At 43.3% G+C, this 23,373-nt stretch overlaps 1 protein-coding gene across 2 annotated transcripts; it reads right to left on the reverse strand.

The window, feature by feature from the left end:
- Positions 1–555: 555 nt before the first annotated feature.
- CTNNB1 (catenin beta 1) lies at positions 556–22,232 on the reverse strand. Of its 2 annotated transcripts, none has more exons than XM_058831548.1 (15): positions 22,001–22,232; positions 8,908–8,968; positions 8,292–8,519; positions 7,899–8,152; positions 7,570–7,808; positions 7,279–7,480; positions 6,808–6,952; positions 6,225–6,328; positions 5,801–6,139; positions 5,372–5,530; positions 4,355–4,474; positions 4,053–4,203; positions 3,842–3,963; positions 2,598–2,658; positions 556–1,331 (listed from the first exon to the last, which is right to left on the reverse strand). In XM_058831548.1, the coding sequence occupies exons 2-15, from the start codon at positions 8,918–8,920 to the stop codon at positions 1,315–1,317; spliced, it is 2,154 nt and encodes a 717-aa protein (XP_058687531.1). In that variant the 5' UTR covers positions 8,921–8,968; positions 22,001–22,232; the 3' UTR covers positions 556–1,314. The 2 variants fall into 2 exon arrangements, with proteins under 2 accessions (XP_058687531.1, XP_058687530.1); XM_058831547.1 differs by lacking the exon at positions 556–1,331 and adding an exon at positions 1,623–1,843.
- Between the last annotated feature and the right edge of the window lie 1,141 nt (positions 22,233–23,373).

A 23,373-nucleotide genomic window follows, 5' to 3' on the forward strand; every position in this document is an offset into this window, starting at 1 on the left:
GCTGTTCCCACAGAGCTGGTGACAGCTGCACGGTGCACATGTGCAGCCTGAGCCGGCAGTCTCAGAACCACTTTGTCCCCCTGCAGTCACACAGGAGCTGCCTCCAGGGAAGCCAGTTACACACAGGTTTTGTCTCGCACAGCAGCTGAACACTGAGCACACCTAAAAAGGGCTCTGACCCAGCTGAGAGCTTGTGGGCAAGGGCTCTTTGACCCTTAGTGTTGGGCACCTCTGAGGGGAACTGAGGCAAGAGGCTGTCTGCCCTTTGTAAAGCCCAGAGAGATGTGGGGCTGGCAGACCTGGCACAAAGTGGAGCTGCCTCACATCTGGCTAGACCTGCCCCATGCTGAGGAACCTGCCAAAGCAAAGCAGGGGCAGGCTGGTGCCACAGAGGTCTGCAGCAGGAAACCTCCAGGCTATGAAGGGTAACTGTGCCATAGTGGGATCAAAGAGGTAAATTATTCTTGGCTCCCTCCACTAAAGTGCTTGTGCAAGTCCCAGACTATTTCTTAACACACAAATATATTTTGTGATGTGAAATAATTTGACACAGAATGAATTAAAAGTTTACTTTAATTTTGAACCATTTTATAACTGCATTTTTCTCATGAAGCATCTGTATCACAGCAGGCTACAATAACTTTGGGATAAAAGGCAACTGGTAAACTGTCCAATACAAGGTTCCAAATAAACAGTTCTTACTGGCCCCTACCCAGACATATCCCAGATAAAGTTTTTGATCAAAAACATGAAATAGATCCACCTGCTTATTTTAAGCATATTAAAAAGGAAACTAATTGGACCATTTCTATTTGTCTAGTTTTTTTATACAAAAAGGCTACACAATGTTACACTTTATTCAGAATACAGTTAGAGCGATTATGAATTAGTGTTCTACACCTTTACTCAATCCTTAAAAATTAGAAACTGCTGTAGCATATTCACTATAACTTAATACTACGAGAGACTTTAAAAAAAAACTAACAACAATTACTGCAAAAAGAAAGGCTACTTCCAAAGCAAGCAAGGTCAGTACCATTACAGAGATTTAAAAAAAATAATAAATTTTTAACAAGCAAGGCTAGGGTTTGATAAATTCCATCTTGCAATTCATTCTTGTGCATTCTTCGTTTCTTGAATCACTCCCAAAATCCATTTGTATTATTACTCCTCGACCAAAAAGGACCAGAACAAAAAGTTTACTTCAATTGTTCCCATAGGAAACTCAGCTTGGTTAGTGTGTCAGGCACTTTCTGAGATACTAGCCCACCCCTCGAGCCCTCTCAGCAACTCTACAGGCCAATCAATGCAAGTTCACTCAGATGATACAGCTGCAAAGAGAAAAAACACAGGTGTCAGTGCTCCCGCGTTGTAAAGGGCTGTTGTAACACACGAAGACTGCATGAAGCCGGTGCACAAGACATTACAGTTAATTACTTCCACACTTCACGGCAGAAGTCAGTTTGGAGTGTGCTCATTGTTTGTTTCCAGAGCATTTATTCATTATTCTGGCACACTGGGACCCAATCAAGCCAATCCCTCCCTGCCAACCAAGTCTTCAGTCCAGTCAGCTGTTTTTCTCTTTTTGTTTTGTTTTTAAATTCAAGGTTGGAGCTTCTTACCTAAAGGATGATTTACAGGTCAGTATCGAACCAGGCCAACTGATTACTGTCACCTGGAGGCAGCCCATCCATAAGGTCCTGGGCATGGCCAAGATCTGGCAGACCATCAACTGGGTAGTCAGCACCAGGGTGGTGGCCACCCATTTCATGTTCCATCATAGGGTCCATACCCAAGGCATCCTGACCGTATCCGCCAGAGTGGAAAGAACGGTAGCTAGGATCTAAGAAAGTTAAAGGTGGCAGAGGGAAAAAAAGCATAATGTTAACAGATGTTAGATGCATCAGAAGCTGCAAGTATCAGTGTGTGAGGAGATCATGTAGCCATCTAATTGTTTTCTAGTTCAGCCAAGTTCAACACAATCTGGTGCCTGCCCTTAACAGCTATTCCATTGTTCGGAAAAGCCTTCCAGTAGGATTCTGCAGACAAAGCACACTGCAGTCAGAAGCACGAGCAGATTCCAGCCAAGCCATTAGTCTGCACAATCAACAGTACTAAAACTCAACAATACTACAGCAAAACCAGGCTCCAAGACTGTGGACTTGCTTCTGTAAGCCTAGTCAAAAATAGCTCAGAATCCTTAGGGATAGGCTTGCACTCAAATCTATAGACACTTACAGACTAACGCATTCAATAGCAGCTTTGTTGTTTTTTAAAAAAACTGCACTATTGGAATTGTCAAGTCCATTTGTAAGGAATGGAAAAGATTTCTGGAAACAACAGCTCAGCAGGAGGTGTTCCCACAGGACTCAGACAAGAGACATGGTTTTGCATGTTCATACGGCGCCCATTTCAGTGCTGCCAGTGGTGTTGCAGAAACCAGTTATTTTAACTGGCAGTTCCCCATTTTCCTGCCAGTTTGCAATACCTTGCTGAAGAGTAAATTCACTCTTCACCCATTTTCAGTTCTCCTTTAAAATCTATGACTTGACTTCATCCAATTGAAAGTTTAGTCAAGGCGAACAGAAGACACGTACCATCTGGGCGGTATCCAAGAGGCTCTCCCTGGGCACCGATATCCAGTCCAAGATCCGCTGTCTATGTGTATAACAGAGAATTACAAAACAGTTTTAACATCAGGTCTTTCAGCCAACACCAGTAATTCTGGGTTTAAAAAGCTGTGAAGCTTGCCCCAAACCCCTTTAAACAACTCCTCTGCAGTGAGCACTGCAGCACTGCTGTGAACATGAAATGCCTTTTTAGCTACGTATCTGCATTGAACATGTAATAGCCAGATTTAGGAATCCACGGATCACTGGAGGGAGGATTCTGAGAGTGAAAAAGATGGGACAGGTCTAGGAACACTCCACAGGTACACCTGTCCAGATCCTGCAAGTCAGATATTCCCAAGCCAGCAACAGAGCTTTTAAGAGTTCTGAAGGAACCTCTCCCATTTGTTCAGTTACAGAAGTTACTGCCTGCCTGCAGAGCAATTGGCTAACTCCAATCTCAAAGAGATATTCCATTTTAGCTTTTCCCCCCCATGCATTCTTGTGGTAGATACAGATTTCAGGAAAACAGAAATGTAAGCACTAAAATAGTATAAATTAAAGGTTACTGCGCCTTATGTAGTAGATACATACAAGACAGGTTCCTGAATCTTAAGAATTTGTGGGAAGACAAAGAATGAGTGAAGCCTTCCCTGTATTCCATGCACATAGAATGACTTCAAGCTCAATTTACTGTGCAGTCCATTAAAAATGAAAAAAAGCCATGTGTGATAATGAGCCTGCAAACATATTCAAGTCTGAAATCTCAGTTCTCAGAACAAGTTGCACTTCCAGCCCAAGATTACTAATCCTGCATTGTTGGCTTGATGGAAGCCTCACAGGATATGTTTTATATTTATGCTTCCCTCATATCACTCATGTTTCTATTTTTGCATCCAGAGTTCATTAGGTTTTGACAAGCAACACAGAAAAGAACAAAGTTCTTGTATACAGGGTTGCACACTAGCACGCATAATGAGCATTAACACTTCAGCAGCAGCAGCAGAGAACAGACTCCTCCCATCTGCCAGGGAAAAAGCAGCTTGAAGGCTGCTTACCACAGGTTCACTGCACCTGAACAGAGAGAGAGAGTAAAGAAGGTACAGCTACTACACAGCAGTGTAAAGCTAGGCCTGCATCACTGATGGCATCTACACTTCACTGGTGGAAGGAGGGAAAACACAGAAGTGAGCTCTCCCCAGGGAACTGTTAACACAGATCACAGAACTCACCTCGTTCCAAGCCATTGGCTCAGTCCGGAACAGGGAGCTTGTCAATTCAACCGAAAGTCGCTTCTTATAGTCCTGTGGTTTGTCCTCAGACATTCTGAACAGCACTGCAGCTGCGTAGGTTGCTGCCAAAAGGAAGAGTGATTTTAGCGGAGGTCAAGACTTCTATCAACTCTTCTAACACAAGTATAAAACCAGTCTTAAGTTCACTTACCAACACCCTCATTCCTAGAATGAAGCAATTCTGTTAAAGGAGCAGTTGCACCTTCAGCTTCAATTGCTTCAGCTGCCTCCTTGTCTTGAGCCAGTTCACAAAGTACGCCAGCAGCTACTCTCTGGATATTCTCGATGGGAGAGTACAACAACTGCAACCAAAACACAAGGGTTCTTTAGCTCTTCCACTGGAAACAAACTCTTCAGCACACTCTGACTTAATAGTTCTATCCAGGAAGTGCAAGAGCTATTTTACTTCTTTTCCTGATATGTACTGTAGTGCTGTCTTGAGCTCTCACTCACCTGCACAAATAGTGGAATGGTATTTAGACCCCTGATTACGATTCGATTATGAACATCACGTGCAAGAATGTGCAGGGCTCCGGTGCAGCCCTCGACAATTTCTTCCATACGCACACCCTCCTAGTTAGGGAGAGAAAAGGCATTCTTTAATTTGAGCTATTGTATGCTCTCTTCTTAAGTGATTGTCAAAAACCCAATCAGCAGTTTCAACGAATCAAACTCATTCCCCTTCTTCTAACTGCTGGCCTTCAAACTTAAAATCCCAGCTGCGAGTCAACCCAGTTTACCCACCCAATTTCAGTATGTGAAGCATCCCAGTGGAATGCCTCTGTGAATGGCTTTTATTATGAACTTGCCCTCTGATAACACCATCTCTCTTTCTACAACCTGGATTAGCCTGGCAGTCCCTTCCTGCCTCTGCATGAATTAACTACATTATTAGTTATATGTTAATTACATTAACTCTTGTACCAGTAGATGCTGCTTCCATTTGCTGTGCTAAGCAAACCCCCCCCCACTTTGTTAATGTGTTTAACAGGATAAAAATAACCAAATTGACACTGATCTTGTCACACTGACCTGGAACCCAAAGAGGTAACAAGTATGGAGCCTGCACAACTTCTTAGTACTTTTACAGCTCTAAGCACCCTTGCAAATATGCAATAAGCTGTGATAGCATTCTTAAACCCCCATTCTTCTGAGAAGGAGGAGGGAATTCTGGTTTCTTGGTAGACAAGTACTTGGCTTGCCAGAGTAGGCAGTACCAGAATTTCTGTGAGCTCTAACATTCAGAATTAAACGCTCAAGATGTTATTAAAGTAAGAACCAAAGTTTTGTCATTCTGATTTAAGAAAAATTTCAGGTCTGGGAAGACAGAGTTATCAGCACACAGAGAATAATGTGAACTAGAGCAAATACAATAGTTCTTTAGCCCAAGCACTACAGGGCTGAGGTGCACTGACAAACAAGGAGTTGGAGAGAAGTTTGAGAGATGCAGTGTCAGGGGAGGGCACTCACCACGAACTGCTGTTGTGTCCCTCCCATGGAGGTGCGTCGCTGGGTATCCTGGTGTGCTCTAACCAGCAACTGCACTAGCCTTGGAATAGCACCTTGTTCACGCAGCGGGGCGTGGTTTGCAGGACACAGAGCCAGGTTGCGGATCAAGCCAACAGTAGCCTGCAGGTAAGGAACGGGTGATAAAATAAACAGGAATAAAAGAGCAGGAGGGGTGTGCTTACTGTTAGTGACTTCTTTTTTTAACCACTTCATCTCAGATGTTTAAATCTCTAAGAGAAAACACTAAGTTGCTCAACTGAAGCAACTTCTCCATCAGACAAATTGTATCCCCAACACCTTGGAAACAAAGTATTCTTTCACTTTCAAAGTTACATTTTAAAGAGCAACAGTTTTCCCTTTCAGCTCTGGTGGCTTTTAACCATTATTTACCTTGATCAAAGGCCAATGTGAGGGTGGGTGCAACAGCTTTACCACCACTGGGAGTCCGTAATGGAGACGAACTGCGTTTTGAGCCATCTCCGCTTCTTGGTGTCTGCTGGTGAGGTGACGGAGCGCACAAATTGCAGGTTCTGTGATGTCTTCCCTGTCTCCAGCCCGGAGAACTGTGCGCACAAGAGCCTCGATGCCACCAACCTGGCATACCATCATCTTGTTCTTGTAATTATTGCAGGTAAGGTTAGAAAGGATGCCAGCAGCGCAAGTCACAACATTAATATCATCTGATCCTAAAAGCTGAACTAAAGTTCCTAGAAGGCCTTCCATGCCCTCCTGCAGAAAAAGAGGGAAGAAAAAGTTAATTCCTCTTTTCCACTATGTTGATTTTTGCTCTTGATCCCTCAGACAAGCCCTTTACCTGCTTTGTTGCAGCATCTGACAGATTTCTCAGAGTCCAGAGACAGTTCTGGACAAGACGCTGGCTTGGATCTGTGAGGTGGAGCCCCAAAGCTTGCATCCCACCTGGAAGATGGTACAGATTTGACACGGTTACTCAGATTTGTCACCATACTCTGATGTTCACCTTGTGAGAAGTCATGTCCTTCTGCTCCTTGACATCTGAGTGCAAAATATTGCAAGCTTTTGGATCCTTCTTGTCCTTAATATCACAATGTGGCTGGGCCCTAGCCCTTCTTCACATAGGAAAATAACTCCCTGAAATTCCCTGTGTGACACTGGGCCTTTTAAATGTGTGCATATTCTCGGGGATGCATCCTGACAACACTCAGCCACTAACATCACCCAGTTTACAACACAGCGGAGTTACTAAAAACAGCCACCCTTTTATACTTCTGTATACTAAAGGCCTCCAAACATGGTTATGGACTTAAGGACCAACCCAAGTTCATTTTTTGATGCTGGCAGTTGCTGTTCTTGGTGGAATGAACTGATCCCAAAGTGCTATGTGGATTTTTAAGTTATCATGAGTACAATGTACTTACCAGCCTCAACAATAGCAGGTTTGTTGCTGGAGCAGACTGACAACACCTTCAGCACCCTACTTGTGGTCCACAATAGTTTCTCATACGTATAGGTCCTCATTATGTTTACTAAAGCCTGGGGCCCGCCACTTGCCAGAATAATCAGCTGAAAGACAGCAAAAATAATATTTGTCTGTCACTTCCTACACATGTCAGCAGATAGTAAACGTTGCTGGCTTACACCCCTCATAGTTACAGTTCCCTAAAAAAACATTCCCATCTGCTTATGTGGACTGTAAGTTTTACAATCTCACTATAAGCACAGCAGCATTTCTGCAAGGTAACTCCTTATCACTCCCCTCTTACAAGGTCAGGACTGACTGACAAAAGCCAGTGGCTGAAGATTCAGTCAGCAGTTCAGTACACAAGAACTGTCAGGCCATTCATCACAAGCTTGCTCATTTTAACTACTTCAGCACCAGAGACACCTACCTTACTTTCTTGATTGCCATATGCTAAAATCTGAAGGCAGTCTGTTGTGATGGCCAAGAATTTGACATTTGTCTTGTTGAGCAAGGCCACCATTTTCTGCAGCCCACCAGCGAGACGGACAGCCATCTTGGCTCCTTCCTGATGTAACAGGAGATTGTGAAGAGTTGTAATGGCATAGAACAGCACAGAGTCCACTGGGGACCTAAAGAAGGGAAAATCCTCATGAGTACCTGCTCCTAGCAGACCCAACTGCAGAACACAAGTACTGCCTCATAGCAGTAGTGCACATACCCCAGCATTTTAACCAAAGCAGGGATGCCTCCTGATTTGAAGATTGCCAACAAGCCTTCACGGTGATGTGAGAGGTTGTGTAGTGTCCCTGCAGTACACCGGGCTGTCTCCACGTCGTTTGTGTTTTGCATGGTACGTACAATGGCAGACACCATCTGAGGAGATCTCATAATGGCGTGGCGAGATGCTTCCTTTTTGGACAGCTGATGAACCATAACTGCAGCCTTGTTCACCACCACCTAACACAAGTGTTTGAATAGAGCTTTCAATTTTAAGGTCACTGAATGTGCCCCAAAAGCAAGCTTTACCCAGGCAAAGAAAATACTTACCTGGTCCTCATCATTCAACAGTTTGGTCAGTTCTGGGATTGCACGAGTTGCAAGTTCAGCATCATCTTGGTAGTTTATCAAATTAACAACAGCATGTTTTAACATCTGGGATGGCTCAGCCAGGCGTTGCACATTAGTTGGATGAGCTGCATCAAACTGTGTGGATGGGATTTGCATTCCTTCATCCAGGGTTTCCGGGAACATAGCTGCACGCACCCTCTGAGCTCTAGTCATTGCATACTGGCCATCGATATCTGAAAACAAGGCAAGTCATAATAACCTCAAACTAGGAATAAAAAGCTCATCATCCAGACTGGCAGTAATTGAGTAGCTAGGTTTCTGTATTGTTAAACTGCATGTCCAAGCAAACTGGTGTGATAGAAAAGGCCTTACCTGCAACTTGCTCCTGGGTGAAGGACTGAGAGAATCCCTGCTCCCACTCGTACAGCACTTGTGTTGTGTCCACATCTTCTTCTTCGGGGTTTCCCTTGCCACTCAAGGAGGGAGCAGTTGTTGTGGCACCAGAATGGATACCAGAGTCCAGATATGATTGCTGCTGCCAATGACTGACTGCTGCTTTTCTGTCTGGCTCCATTGCCATATCCAGCTCCATCAAGTCAGCTGCAAGAAATCATTGGTGAATAATTAAGTCTAGTTAAATTACTCCAGCATATATTAATCCTACAAGAGATGACAGAGATTTTAAATTAAAATAAAGTGTTATAAACAACTTCCTCAACCCAGCACTGCAAGTGAGCAGCAGCTTTAAACTGAGGCTTTATGTTGAACCAATGCAGACATGTAAACCTGAGGAACAGCCTGAACAATCATTGCTATTGTGGCTGTCCTGACCTTACAACAAATTTGTCTGCAGGTTTGATTTCCAGTGTAAGGTAGTAATTACTCTTATAGAGCAGATGTTATTCAATCTAAGTGACTGAAAAGTTAAAGAGAGAGGAATAAGGAGTCTTCTAGATTCTAGTAACAGAAATTGTAATGCATTACGTACCTTGAGTTGCCATGTTCCTTATTATGCTCCCAGAACTCTTTCTTGCACCCTTTCAGAGATCCTAAAAAGGAACAAGGTTAGAACTTACTATAATCAGAGCTAGTAAGACAGGATTTCACATTAGAACACTGGAATTGCAAACTAAGACTTGGCACATCTTGCCATTTCATTACTACAGTGAGTATCCTCAAATGTTAATTAGCAAACCCCCATGGACAGACATGCAAAAGAACATGATGTATCACCCAGACTTCTTCTGTCTTATGTGTAAGATACTCTCAGCACTGCAAGAGAACAAGAATTGAAGACTGACCATGACAGAGCTACTTTTTACTCTATCTTTGCATTAAATGAAGTCCAGACATTAAATTCCAGTTTGGAGATGCCACATAGACAATGGCTAAATGTCAGACTTCTTCATTTCCCTCAAAGATAAACTACTTAGAAGATACTAGAAGAACTGTCTGATACAGGGCTACATGAATTTTCATGGGGACAGTTGAAATGACAGTGTAAGGCAACCTGCACAAAGACTACCTGGAGAGTTATAACTGCACATCCTCCTTCTTTCCCTTCCTGTGCTATAAGAATAAAGGTTACTTCCTACAAAAAAACTCTTCCTTGAAGTTAAAACTAAAAATTTGCATACACATTGAGTCACCAAACTCACTTTATTTTTTGCACAGAAAGCAAAGATAATTGGGGGCAAGAAGGCTTCATCAAATGTCCTATCTAAATTTTCTGTATGCATCTCCATTCAATGTCACCAAGCACTTTGGAAGTATTTGTACCAAAAATCTGTACTTATCTCTTCAATAACCCAGAAATAGAGATTCAAGGCTACAGCTCCACAATGGGTCACTTTTATGTCATTTGCTCCCCTTTCCCCCACAGTCCCACACTGTTTCCAGCACAGACAGAGCTGGTGACACCTTATTCTGGGAGCCAGCCAAGCACAAACATTTGTAGTGGTAGCTTGTGCAGGGAGCAAAACCATCCCTTGCAACCATCAGCTTTCACTGTGCTGTTAGGTGTTAGAGCTGTGCCGATCAAAACATTCCTGCACGATGAAGTAAAAGCAATACACTAATCCCTGAAAGGACAGGTCTGCAGTGCTGCGTCAGGAGAACAATGTCCACCTGACCCTGGATTTGTGTAAAGACAGATTTCCCAGTTTAAGAGTGTCCTTCAGGAGCACCTTTTGAAAATCATAATTAAACAGAGGGCAGGCCTGCAGTTTTAAAAGTCTCACTGGATAGGTGGGATAAATTTGTACTTCACTGACTCTGAGCCAGCTGCAAAATACTCCAGCAGCTCCTGAGCAATCTTGTTGCTTGGCTGTACAAATGCCAGTGCTGTTTGTCCTGACTCTGCACTCCCCAACTTTTGGCAGAAATCCTGCCCTGGCTCTTTTAAAATGGACAGTAGATCTGCATCTGCAGAAGATAAACAGCATTAAGCTCATATAAAACATTTCACAACATACAATAAGCATCCTGCTGTGCAGCTGGAAACTCTGAACTGGTCCTTCTCCACAGTCTGGAAGAGACTGGCCAACTCAGAGTCTGCTCTTGACAATGGTCACGGAGGATGTGCTAAAAATACAGACACTTTCTCCAGTCCCTTACCCATGGATTCTTCCAACAATTAACATGCTGCTAGGAGTTTGAGAGTAGTAGTGGCAAGGGGAAAGAAAAACTTAAGTCACGCTGTCAGTTCACCATTGATTAAAAAATTCTAATGAGTAGCTAAGTTGAGAAAGTGCCTATACAAAAGCTTGATAGCTCTTCACAGGTCTTCTGCATTACTTTGTGAGTTCCATGAATACCTTCCAAACAGAAAGAAGGGAACAGCAGTAAGATTTGTATCTTCGCTCCCTGTAGTCCTCACTCTAAAATCAGATGTGACACTTCCAATAAAAAATTTGGCATTTCTAGCTGCTATATGAAATTTTCAATATGCTTAGCACAGAATAGAGTTATTTTTACAATAAACTTTCCCATCACCTCCCATCAGGAGTATACTAAAAAAAGATCACCAAACTGTTTTTGAAGTTTATTTACCACTATGTCAAGACCAGTGACCATGCTTTGAGATGGCAAATACCAACTGAGATTTCCATACGCAATAAGGGGGTTGGGAAGAACATTTATACTTTTCTCCACTGTTAAATTCTGCATCAATGAAGACAACTGGTTTAAAGCAACTGCACTCTGAAATTGGTATTTCAGTTTCAGCAGCCTGAAGAGATCAGAAGAGCAGCTCTGCCATGAGGTAAAATCCAACAGACCAGAGTAGCCACTGAACAGCAGCACTGTTCCAAAACAACACTGATGAACATCTAAAAAACAGCAGTGAAGAATACTAAGTGTTCAGAAATGCATTAGCAGTCAGACATTCAAGTATTTGGAATGCTGACCCTTGATCAGCATACTAGCTGCGTGTGCAAGTTCCAACATCCTGATCTGCATTTCATACACCTGTAGACCCCAGTAATTCCTGTAGGTTTTTATTATTATTATTTAGATGAAGAATCGGTAGTTTAATCCTAAAAGTTCAAACTAACTGCCAAACAAAAGTAGCCAGGGTTTGGTTTTAGGTTTTCTGCACTTAAACAGTCTCTCATCTTTCCCTTCACATTCCTTTCTAATTTTACAAAGGGGTAAACCGAGTCCAAGCAAGCTGCTGACTTTGTCTTCCCATTTGTCACTCTTGAGGTTAACTAACACACTTACAAAGGGAGTGACACCACCAGGCTAGGTACAAACATTTGTGCTGCTTGTTTTCTTGACAAACTGGATCAGTACAAGGTTAGCCAAACATATCCCAACCATCAGGAAGAGACAGAAGGCCTCAGTATACTTTACAAACAAACCTGAGCATAGCTGCAAGCTATTGCTTTGCAATTTTTGAAGGCTAGCAGGCACTCAGAAGTAGCAATTCTGATAAATATTATCTTATGCAGTTCACATAAATGTACTGCTAGGAGCTTTGGGACTCAACTCTTCTCAGAAAGCTCCTCCAGCACCATGAGACTATCCACTTGCTTAGCAAGCATGAGCAGTTTTGGGTTTAAATGAAGCCTGGGGCTTTTTAGACCACATATTAAATAAGTCACGCAATTCAAGACCTCGCACTAGGCTGTATTACATAGCATCTGCAAGCTTAGAAAGCACATGAGCTAATAATTTCTGATTACTATAGAAGATAATTCAATATTATTGATTTGCAAAAGGGGTAAAAGAAGTATTATTTCTGATCATGTGTTTTTATTAATTTCTGATTCTGATGAATAGTTAGGCATACGCCAAGAAAGTCAACAAGCCTACAGTAACTCTGAAATCTGAACAATTCTCTTCTTTAAGATTGACTCAAATTACACCTGAGTGATATGATAAGCAGTTCCCTCTCCACCCCTGCTACCCTTAGAAAGCAAGTCAAAGTCTGCCATAAATCCTTTGAGAGCAGTATGTTATTAAAACTTGCACGAGAAATCCAGACTGATCCATCCAAACACTATGAATTACTGCACACCCCTCCTGAGCCTGTTATCCTGTTCTTTGTCTCTGTGTCATCTGGGACAGGCCAAGCACCTGGATCTTTAAACTACCCACCAGTTCTGAATGATACATTTGCTTACACAGAAGAAGTAGATCATTGTCCGACAGTCACGGCAGTTAAAAATGTGTATCACCTACACACAAGGGAAGAAAAACACCTGTACTGAAAAATAGTCTTTCTCCAAGTGCTCTGAAGTCATTGTAACAATTCCCGAGGTGTTATTGAAAGCATCCTTTGTGTCTGATTTTATGACTGGTCTTAGCTGCTTGCCAATGTTGTTACCTGTATATCTGTTTTACAAAAATCCATAGCCAAAATATACAGGCAACAGCAGTTCCACAGCTAGTAACACCAGAGAGCACTCATTTCTATGACCTAAGTCCTTATATTTCAGTTCTTAATATAGCAGAAGCTTCCTAATTAACCTTCATTTTCAAGTTGGGAATTCGTAAAATATATCCAATTAAGAAATTAAACAACAAATCACAACAAAACAACTCTTTAATCTTTCCCTGGAAGTTGTTAGCCTGTTGTCTGGAAAACAAAATGTGGGGGAGGAAGAATCATCCAAGTAAGACAGTACTGGATGTTGATGTGGAAACATCAGGAAAAAAGCACTTTAGGCAGGAGTGGCTGAACTGTCTCTAGGCAATTTTTGATCTAACCTAAGCCCCAGATACAAACACTTGCAACAGACAGGACCTACTTCTACTGATCTTATCCTTATGAAGATGTGATCCAAACTGTTGTAAACTTCTAATTATTCCTTATCCAAATGTGAATAAAGTTCTCTCCTCCCATACCCATCCTGCAGGTTCTAAAGAAAACGGAAGAATTTTTATCTGGCTTTATTGAGCTCTGGTAAAAGTACATTTGTAGGTAATTTTGGAGATTTTTCATGTACCAAATGCTTTCTGTAAGACTGGTAAGAAGTCTTGCAAGGACAATTTTGGTGATGTGTGTTTTAAGGAATGTTAGAAGCTTGTGGAAGGAATAACAGCTGGGGTTTACAGTTTTTTGTAAAAAATGAACAGAAGATACTTTATTTGAAAATAGGTACAGAACGTGCTTGAATTTCACTCTGAAGACTGCATTTTTAAAAGATTTATTTTTCTTGTACAAAGATACCATAGAGGATTACAAACAACAGTCTTCCTGAAATACATTTCCATATCTAGTAAACAAATACTGAAGAGCATTCCCATAGTCTGTCTCAAATAGTAGCATTTGTAGTCCTCAGCCACTTCATCTCCTCTAAAAGAAATAGCCACATACAGTGAATGTAGATTATTTTGAAGTTAGTTATATGCAAATATTAGAAGGCCTTGACTATTGACAAATTAGTCACCCACCAATACTGACTTCTGCACACCACTGCTTTAAGAACTTGAATGGACAAAAGCTACTATGAAACACACTGCAAAGTGGCCCTTGAATAATGGTTATGGGCTGTAAGCTACCGTATCAAACAAAGCAAGGCACCACCTTGGTATTTTAAGAGACAGAAAAATTAAGGTTTACCTTATTATCAGTACTAGGAACAGCAGTATAAACCTTCATGTATTTTATATTAATGTCAGGCTTCCTTCTGCTTTTAACAGGGTGATTTTTAATATTATGTAAAAATGTCTTCAGATGGCTTATGACAGGACACCTTAACCTAGTGGAAGAGTTTTAGACAGTATGTAATATCAAAGGGAAACAATTCAAACCATGCAGTCTTTTTCCTCTAAAAGGGGGGGGGGGGGGGGGGGGGAAACCAACTATAGGCTTTCACAGCTTTAAAACTTTTCTACTTCTTTTTTGGGGGTTACATGGTAGAAACATTCATCCCTAGCCTTCACTACTACTTCAGAAGAAGCGCCATGGCAGGAGATGAAGCAGGATTACTATGTTTAAGTGTTGTGCCAAGATGTAGCAACTTGAACTATTTCAGAAGTTCCATTGAAAACTACAAGCTACCAGTAATCTTGACCTGAATGCCACAGCCCCACACTGAAATCCATCTTACTGATCCTGGACTGCAACTGAACAAACTCATTTAAACTTAACCTTGTGACAAAATTGCTCTGGTCTTCTCCAAGCAACATTTGTTACTTAGCATCATTCCCTCCAACCACTAAGCTATTCTTGCTTGGTGAAGTATTAGATAGTGTTATTAGTATTTAGCTAATCAGATCATAATAAATTTGACTCTGAACCCAGAATATGCAATAGTGTTAAAATGGTCTTTAAATTATCTTAATAATTCTTAAGACAAAGTCTAAGGTTTGTTTTTCCTAACAAACTTCAGGAAATTAAGAAATCTGAATATCTGCTTTACTGACCTCAATGGTTAAAAGGTTCAAATTTCCAAGCCTTAAACATCCTTCAGACATGCTGGAAGAAGCAACAAAGTAGGTCAGATAATCCACAGATTTAAAGTGGGAGAGGGGTGCAGATCTGCCCATGCCCACTGCAAGTCACCTCTATTTCAGCCACTCTTCTTTGTTGCTTCATTTTCAATTCATTATTTCCTTTTTCCTTCAGGCATCCCAGATTGCTATTACATCAGTTGTTCTGGCTTCTCAGCCTTTGTCTTCTGCATTAGAAATTATCTAAAAATTCCTTTCTGTAACAAAGGCAGAAAAACCTCCCTACACTAGCTTTTTTAAGTGTTCTTTTTAAGAGTTCACTTCCTGCCACACACAAAATAAATGTTGCCTCTCTATTTTCAGTTATGTCAGCAATCTAAGACCAAGAGTACAGAACAGAGTTTCTATGCACATGCCCACTGGCTAAGGCAAACAATATGTAAATGTTTCTTGCTAGACTTCTCCAAGTTGATTACAACTGCTAGATGGAACTGAAATGCACGCAGTCTGCATGTAGCCTTGACTAGACTTAAACACTGGGTTTGCTGTATTTAAAAAGAGAACATAATCCTCAAAAAATGTCTAGTGAAGGAAAGTCTTCGGTTACACATTACAAAAAACTTGATGCTTGTTTTGGAGTCAATACAGTCTTAAGCAAATGTGACAGAGGAGGGAAAGGGACCACAAGAACTCTACAACAGCTGTAAAGCTCCAGCCTGCCACACTTAAACTCTGGAGCACTACAGTGTTCTGATATGACAAGAACCTCACCTGTTCTACCTTTCCTCCTAAAAGAGAAAGACTAGTAAACAATCATACTTCCTACCCAGCTTGCAATGCTTAACAACTCCTAAGTTTCAAGTGTACTCGAGACTATAAAACAAGTGCAGCAAGAGACAAATTTTAGGTGTTTTGTTCACCTGAAGTACAGAAAGCCACCCAGAATGTGGATAGCTTTAGTCAATCACTGAAGAGCAACTTTGCAAGGACTGACAGTTCAGATTACAAAAGGTATCAGAAGTGGAGGTCGGAGACTTCACTGGCAGATGGGTCTCTTCCAGCTGCAGCCCTGTCAGTGCTGTGCTCTGAGCAACTAACACAGCATGAAGGCACTAACAGCTTGTGCAATTCATCAGGGTCTTCACAGGTACTAAGGTTTAAGTACCCTTTTAAAAACAACTCATTTGAATTCTCAATAAAGCAAGAGCTAACAGTGGTCTGAGAGCCACTGTCAGCCAACAAACACCTCATAACTAATGTACAAAACAATGAGAATCTGGAAGAAAATTCCGAACAAGCACATCAGGAAGGTTACTAAAAAAGAAATAAAGTTCATCCTGGCCCCGATCTACACTATCATTCTAAAGACAAATTTTGAAACTGTAGAACCTGCTAGGAAGCCTCCCCAAACATGAAGCTGGCAATCATATAAAGGTTCTCCTTTTGAAAGAAAGGAGATGCACACTAAAGACACTCTAGAGAAACTCTGGTAGAATTACAGACTGATGGGACACATATGTCTAAATGGACTTGGTAGCAGTTACCTACCACCATAATTTCTTATCAGCTGTCCCCTACATAATTTTGCTTGATGCTGGCCAGAGGCACATAGCTGGACATCCTATACAATGTAAAGAAAGCACCTCTTCACATAGTCACATAATCTTACTTAAAATCATACTGCAGGAGCTGAAATTTCACAGCACTGGATATTGTAACTTCAGAAATTAAGTGTTTGCATCCACAGCTCATTTATTTTGCCCTTTACCTAGAGAACATCCAGGAGTTACAAGAGGTCTGTCAACCCAATCTTTAACATTCAAAATTATGGGCAACTATACCAGCAGCTTCTAACAGGATCTGTGAACAAAACACTATCATTTGTCTTTTCTAGAAACTTCTGGTTATTTCTGAGAGCTATTAGCAGCATCTGCATTCAAGCTGACAAATCATCAGGTCATGTTTAAACGTAATGATTTAAGAGAGCTTTTCATCAGCAAGTAAACCACAGCACTAGCAAAAACTTTTACTTCATTAGTTGGCAAAATAGACCTCAAGCATCCAAGTACCCTCCTGACTGTCCAAGATGGGAGCTGCTGATAATCTTAAATATTATGATGTGAAAACTTTCAAATACAACTCTGGTATTACACAGCCAACTTGAGAATGAAAGTAATAAACTTCCTCACATAATGTACATATCAATCCCCTGACAGCAGTTTGGAGCTCAGTATTAGAGGACTGGTATGACAGTTTCAAGTTTATGAACTCACATTAAGTCATAACAAGATTATCAACCCAATTACTCTCATGTCTCAATTACTTTGACCAACTAAGCACCAGCACCACAAACAAGTAACCTCAAAACAATTACTAAGTTACTTCTGTTCAACAATGGATTTGAGATCTTTGGATCACTGGCACACATTTCGCACTAGGGCTTTGTGCAGCATTCACTGAGTTTGAGTATCCTCATGGCTGGTCAAAACATTGACAGCAGTTTTATTATCACAGCTTAGAGAGCTCCTGCCTTCTATCTGCAGGACACAGATATCTACATTATGCATACTCCCATCTTCCTTGGTTAGGGATGAGCCAGTGCTTCTATCCAAGGTTTAGTCTGCCAGCAGGACTCCCGTAATAAATATGCAATAGTTTACAGCTTTTTCTCCATGTGCCCGTACTTATCACTGAGTAAAGATGACTGTAGTAGAGAGCTGGCAGTAGACAGGATCAAAATTCATTTTTTAGGTTTAACAAGCCACATACAAAAAAAAACCAAAACAATAAAACAACAGTTGCCATTGTGACCATTTAGAGGCAACCTATGATAATTCAGACAATTATACCAAATTTCATTTAAGACTCAAAGTTCAGGAACAAAACTACTGCCAGCCCTCAAGTTTCCCTGCCCACACAGTTTTGTGTATCAAGAAGACAATGGTTCCACAGTAATTCAACACAATCATGTGCATCACTAATAACAGACACTGTTACAGAAATACCTTTCTGGCCTGTTTGTACCTAACTTGAAACACTCATTTCCACACCAATACATGGACAACTTAGCAAACCATGTCTCTTCCAAATGAGGAAGTATCTACCCATAATCCAGTTTCTTCTCAGACTGCAACCACATAGTCAGCCCTGAACTTAGATGCTAAACATTAATCTCCACAGTTTAAGAAACCAGTGATTAGTCATAATTACACTGTTGAAATACTTATGAATCTGAAAGTGGCTTGTCTGTCAGAATAACTCTGTATTTACAATAAGGCACACCAACACTCCAAAAAGAACTGTTTAAACAACAAACACGCTAATGAAGTCTGACACTAAAATATATTTCTTCAACTCACTCTTAATTAAGAGAAACTGACAAGGCAGCTGCCTTTAGCAGCACCTTTAGGAAGTTAGGATTTCTGGCCACTGGAGGGCACCTGAATTGTTGCCAGGACAATACAGAACTACTTGCTACAGTTGCTGCAGAGTTGGCAAACTTCTCCAATTTATACAAGTCTATTTAGCACAGAAAGTCAGCCCAGAAATGCTGGTTCCAGCAAATACACGTACAGTGCACACGGTGTATTTGCCAACTCCAGCAAAATCCAGCTAGCTCATACTGCTTTTTAAATGCAACAACATAGAATATGAGATTAACTCTTTCACCCTTCTACATCAGTCCTCAAACAAGGCTTCAAAGTTAATTTAGTGTTAAGTAACAGAGCAAGCACTTCACTTCTGCAATACCAATCCAGCCAATGTACATTGTTTCCTAAAGTCAACTTGGAACATGAACAAAAAGTTCTGCTGTAAAGTAATATTTGCACCCATACTTCCCAAGGCAACTAAAGCACAAGATTAATTTGCTGTCACATCAGAGTTAACAGACTCATGAGGTTAGGCTGAGCTGCAGGTATGTTTCACCTGCCTACTTCATCTACTTGGTGTTCCACAAAGACAAAAATGCCAGAATTAGACTTCCATTAGTTCTCTCCCTTGCACTTGAAGCTACCTCTCAGTGAAAAAAGAAAAGCCACAAAACCCTAAAAACCAAAACAACTTTTCTGGCTCCTTTCTTATCATGAGAAGCAGCACAGGCTACACAGTGGCAGCGCAGTTTAACACATTACTGTCCTGGGCTAAAGCCTGATCACAGACCACCACAAGTTTTACCTTGAAATCAAGTGCCAAAAACAGATATTAAAAGTTAACCATTGTCAGGCTGCCTTATGTTGGCAAGTCTAGCCAATTCAATTGGTGTTTAACTGGAAAATCTGAAATATTGCTCTGCCAGGAAAATAATTTAATCTAAAGAGACAAGAAGAGTCACACACAATACTTACTGCCAAGGAGTTTGCCATTTCTAGGCTCCCACCCAGTCAGCCAGCAAGGCACTGGGCTTAGAGCTTGCAAGTGCATGTTCTGAGGACCCAGGAACAAGTCACAGCTGCCTGCACAGTTTCTCACAGGTTTTATCAGGCTTTGTGAAGTATGATGTTCAAGATAAGTAAGGTCAGTCCTGATTTTCCTGCCATGGTATGCAGGCTACCACAGCCACAGAACAAGTTTTGCTGCAGGCAACTGCACGATCGCCACAATCCCTGCATTACCAGTTTAACTATGAATTAACGCAAGTGATTTTGGTTACTGCTGTATTTGCACAGTAGCCTGCCTACTAGACAATACTCTGCAGAAACATCCTTGTCCAGGAGTTTCAGACTGCACATTCAGACTTCAGTTTGAGACAGAAGCCTCCAAGAGCCCCATTTCCTGCTCCATTCTTTCCACTTCCCTTTCTACTCCAAAAACACAGCAAAATCAGAACACCACTAGTACTAACCTCTTGCCTTAACATCCCCTGAACCTCAGGTTTAACCCTTCAGAACACAGTATTTCAGGATGCTAATGCAGATGTAGAGTCATGATAGGTGGACATATGTTTCAGAAAGAAATCATGTCTGAAGGGCAACCAGGCTTCACAGCCAGGGTTTGGTAAACCAGTTACTGACACACCACAGTCAGAGCAAAATGCTGGTGTCCATGCAAAGAGCCCAATCTAGACATAGCTTAGGCAAGAAAAATGAAGCTTGGGTTGATAAGGCTATAACACAGCATTTGAAGAACTGATTTTTCAAATCAAGCTTTACTCTGTATTAAATCCTCCCTCCTAGAAGCTATAGCACATGGTATTGTCCTCTCTAACATGGTATTTTTACTTATTTCTCCCCCAGACCTTGTGAAATGATCAGCCATACAGACCAAAGTGAACATTCCCCTGGATATCAGTTTATCCCTAAACAGAAAATATCGGAACTAACAGATGAGCAAATATGACATTTCTTTAGAACAACCCCAGAACAGAAAGACACTCAGTATGATTTTGTACTGAACAGCTGAATTTAGAGAGCCTACAACTCTTGCCTGAATAGCTAAGCAGCTTCATTTGCAACAGTACCAGTCATTAGACAAATGGCACAGCAGTCACATACCTGCAGCTGTCAGCACCTTTTTATCAAAACTGCAAGATCAACATTAGGCTCCTGGACTGTTAGGTACTGAAATTCACATTATAACTTGGGCCAATACACACCAGTAAGTTTTGCCGCTTAGGCTTTTTTTTTGGAGTCTTGCAGTAGTACCTTTTTGTCATTCAAAAGCAAAATCCTAACTGTGAAGCTGCTGTCTGGTGCGCCTGAACTTAGGATCACGAAAACCCCGACACTCTTTCAGCTAGTTTTCTCCTCCTTGCTTTTACTGTAGTTTCAGCACATAAAGATCCTGTTTTACTAAAACCCCTCCTTGATTTCCGTCCGTCGACCTCAGCATACCAGACCAGCCTCTTTCCATTCACCACTTGCATACTTTGGGGGATGGGAGGACCACAGATGTCTGGAATATACAGAGTGTCAGAACAATGGCTGCTCCATAAGAAAGAGATCAAGAAGTAGCTGATTAAAAAGATCAACACTGCTATTCCTAAAGTCACAAGTAAGTTGCCTCTGGCACCTTCACACAGTCTGTCCTTTCTGTCCAGAAAGAATAATCTTCAGAGAAGGTTTTTGGGAAGAGATACAAGAAGAAACTGTCCAACATCTTACATCGAGTTTTAACTAGGGAAGAATTCAAGGTCTTGCTAAATTTAAGAAAACTTGCTGCGCTAGGAGCAGCTAATCATGCACAATAGAGATGAACTAAGCTTCGCTAAAAAAAAAAAAAACACAACACCCAAAAACAAACGACAAGCAAAACCAAAACAAACAAAACAACAAACCACAAAACAACACACCTGGAGACCCTGTTCCTAGAGAACTAAGTGCCCTAGATAGTTCTGGGAGTAACCGCAAGTTGATCTCCACACCTCAGGAACGCGTTACTTTGGGAGGCGGGAGCCGCCGTGGTCCCCTCAGCCGGCCACGGGAAGCAGCGGGCGCTTCTCCTCGGAGCGTGGGAGCCCCCACACCGCCCGCAGCTCTAGGCATTCCCTACAACACCCTGGTAAGGTGGGCGTTAAAAAACTTAATTTGATTGCTCTCAGCTCCGGGGAAGCTTCATTTCGGCGACATCCAGAAGCAGCAGCATAGCCTCTCCAGCAAATATGCAATGCCACTAAGACCGAAACCCCACAAGGCAACAGATTAGTTATCTCCCGCTGACTGCAGTGACCGTGATTAATTATATTCGGTACAAATAAACCCGTACCCTGCTCTCTTCCCCCTCCTATCGCCAAAGGGGATCTGCAGCCCACCGGCGAGTTAGTACTTCCCTAAAAATGGAAGGGGAGGAACCTTTAAAACGATAATAAAAAAGGGTCATTAAAGTACTCCGGGCTCTGCTGCAAACGAGAGCAGAGCCGGGCGCAGGGACTCGCCTTCTCCCGCAGACCCGAGCAGCCACCCCCTCGCCCCAGGACGAGCTTCCCAAGAGACACCTCGGGAGCTGCAGCTGCTGCTCCTGCAGCCACGCAGCTGTCCGGACCTCCCAAAAACAAGAGCCCTCTCTCTCTCTTCCTTTCCTGCCCCCCCACCTCTCTCCCACCCCCGCTCCCCCCCTCCCCCAGCCCCGTCCTTCCCGCCGGGCACACCCTGGACCCCCTCACGGCCGCGGGGCGGGGGGGGGGGGGTGGGGTGTGCGGCCCCGCTTTACCCCAAGTTCCCGCCGAAGAAAGCGACACTAACGTTGGAAGGAGGAGAGAGCGCAGGGTCCCCCCGGGCTCCGGCTGCTGCTGCCCGGGCGATCCCGGTCCGGCCCGTCTTTCCTTCCTTGTTCCCACACCTCCGCCGCCTCCTACTTCTCCTCTCTCACGGCGGTGCCCCCGCCGCTGGCTCCCGGGTGGCGACCGTACGGGGCGGCGGTGTTTGTGTCCCCCGAGCGCCGCCGCCGCTGCTCCCAGCGCCGAACCGAGCGAGAGGCTTAAAATGGCGTCGCTCACAAGGAGGTTCTTATAGCGAGCGCCGGGCCCGGCTGTGTATCCTGCCGCCGCGGCCGGGCCCCGCGCGCGGCATTCCATAGGCGCCCGGCGCTCAGGGCAGGCAGAGGGAGGAGGAGAAATAGTGCCCGGCTCCCAGGGCGGAGGGAGACAGGGAGCGGGGAAGCGGCACGAGATGGGGGAAGGCCGTGCCGGGCTGGGCAGGGCCGTGCCGGGCTGGGCAGGGCCGGGGCAGGGGGGGTACGGCGGAGACACCTTATTCCGGAGGTGGGAAAGGAGGATCCGAGTTTCCGGCTCGGGAACGAAGTTGCCGCCGTCCTGAGCGGTGTAGAGGCGGCGAGGGAGGGGATGCGACTGAGGGGATCAGCCCGGGGTCCCGCTTTGGGAAGGGAACAGGGGGTGGGTGGGGGGCAAAAGGCCATTGTGACTCTCTCCTACTCCCTTCCCCTTCCCAGTCTAATTTGGAGTTTCTTTGCCTAGGGTTTTTAATTATTTTATTTTTTTTTAATTTTTTTTTTTTAAATGCACGGCACCAACTGTAGGGAAACTCCGTCTTCCCAAACGCCCGCGTCGCCAAGAAGTGCGGGAGACGCTCGGGCTGCAGTGGAAAATCGGCCCCGGCGCTGAGATGGGGCAGAGCCGCCGAGCCCGGCCCGGGGCTCATCCCGGAGCCCGGGGGGGAGCCCGGGAAGGTGGCGGCGGGCCCCGCTCACGTCGGCGGAAACGCGCTCCCGCTCTGCCCCTGTAAATATTTGTCAGGAAGCAGTTGCCAAAGAAAGTATCTCGTTATGCAATTTTTTTTTTTTTTTTTTAATGGGAGAAGCGAACTTCCCCCCCCCCCCCCAACACCTCCTCCCCGCCCGCCCCTCGCTTCTTTAGCGAGTGGTAAAAAACAGGAAAATACGGATTGCACAAGGCTTTTTCGCGGCGGCGTGTGAAGGCACGTCCGTGGCGGCCTCTTCTCGGCGTGCTCGGGCTTGCACAGCAGGATGTTTTACAGACTTTTTGCGTGCACCGTCTTGCACTGGCAAAGTCTGTGTTTAACATACCGGGAGAGAAAAATACATTCACACCTCCCTCCACATGAAACAACGACCGTATATACCAACGTGGCTGTGGAAA

The sequence above is a fragment of the Poecile atricapillus genome, chromosome 2 (genome assembly GCF_030490865.1).
Source record: "Poecile atricapillus isolate bPoeAtr1 chromosome 2, bPoeAtr1.hap1, whole genome shotgun sequence".
Lineage (NCBI taxonomy): Eukaryota > Metazoa > Chordata > Aves > Passeriformes > Paridae > Poecile > Poecile atricapillus.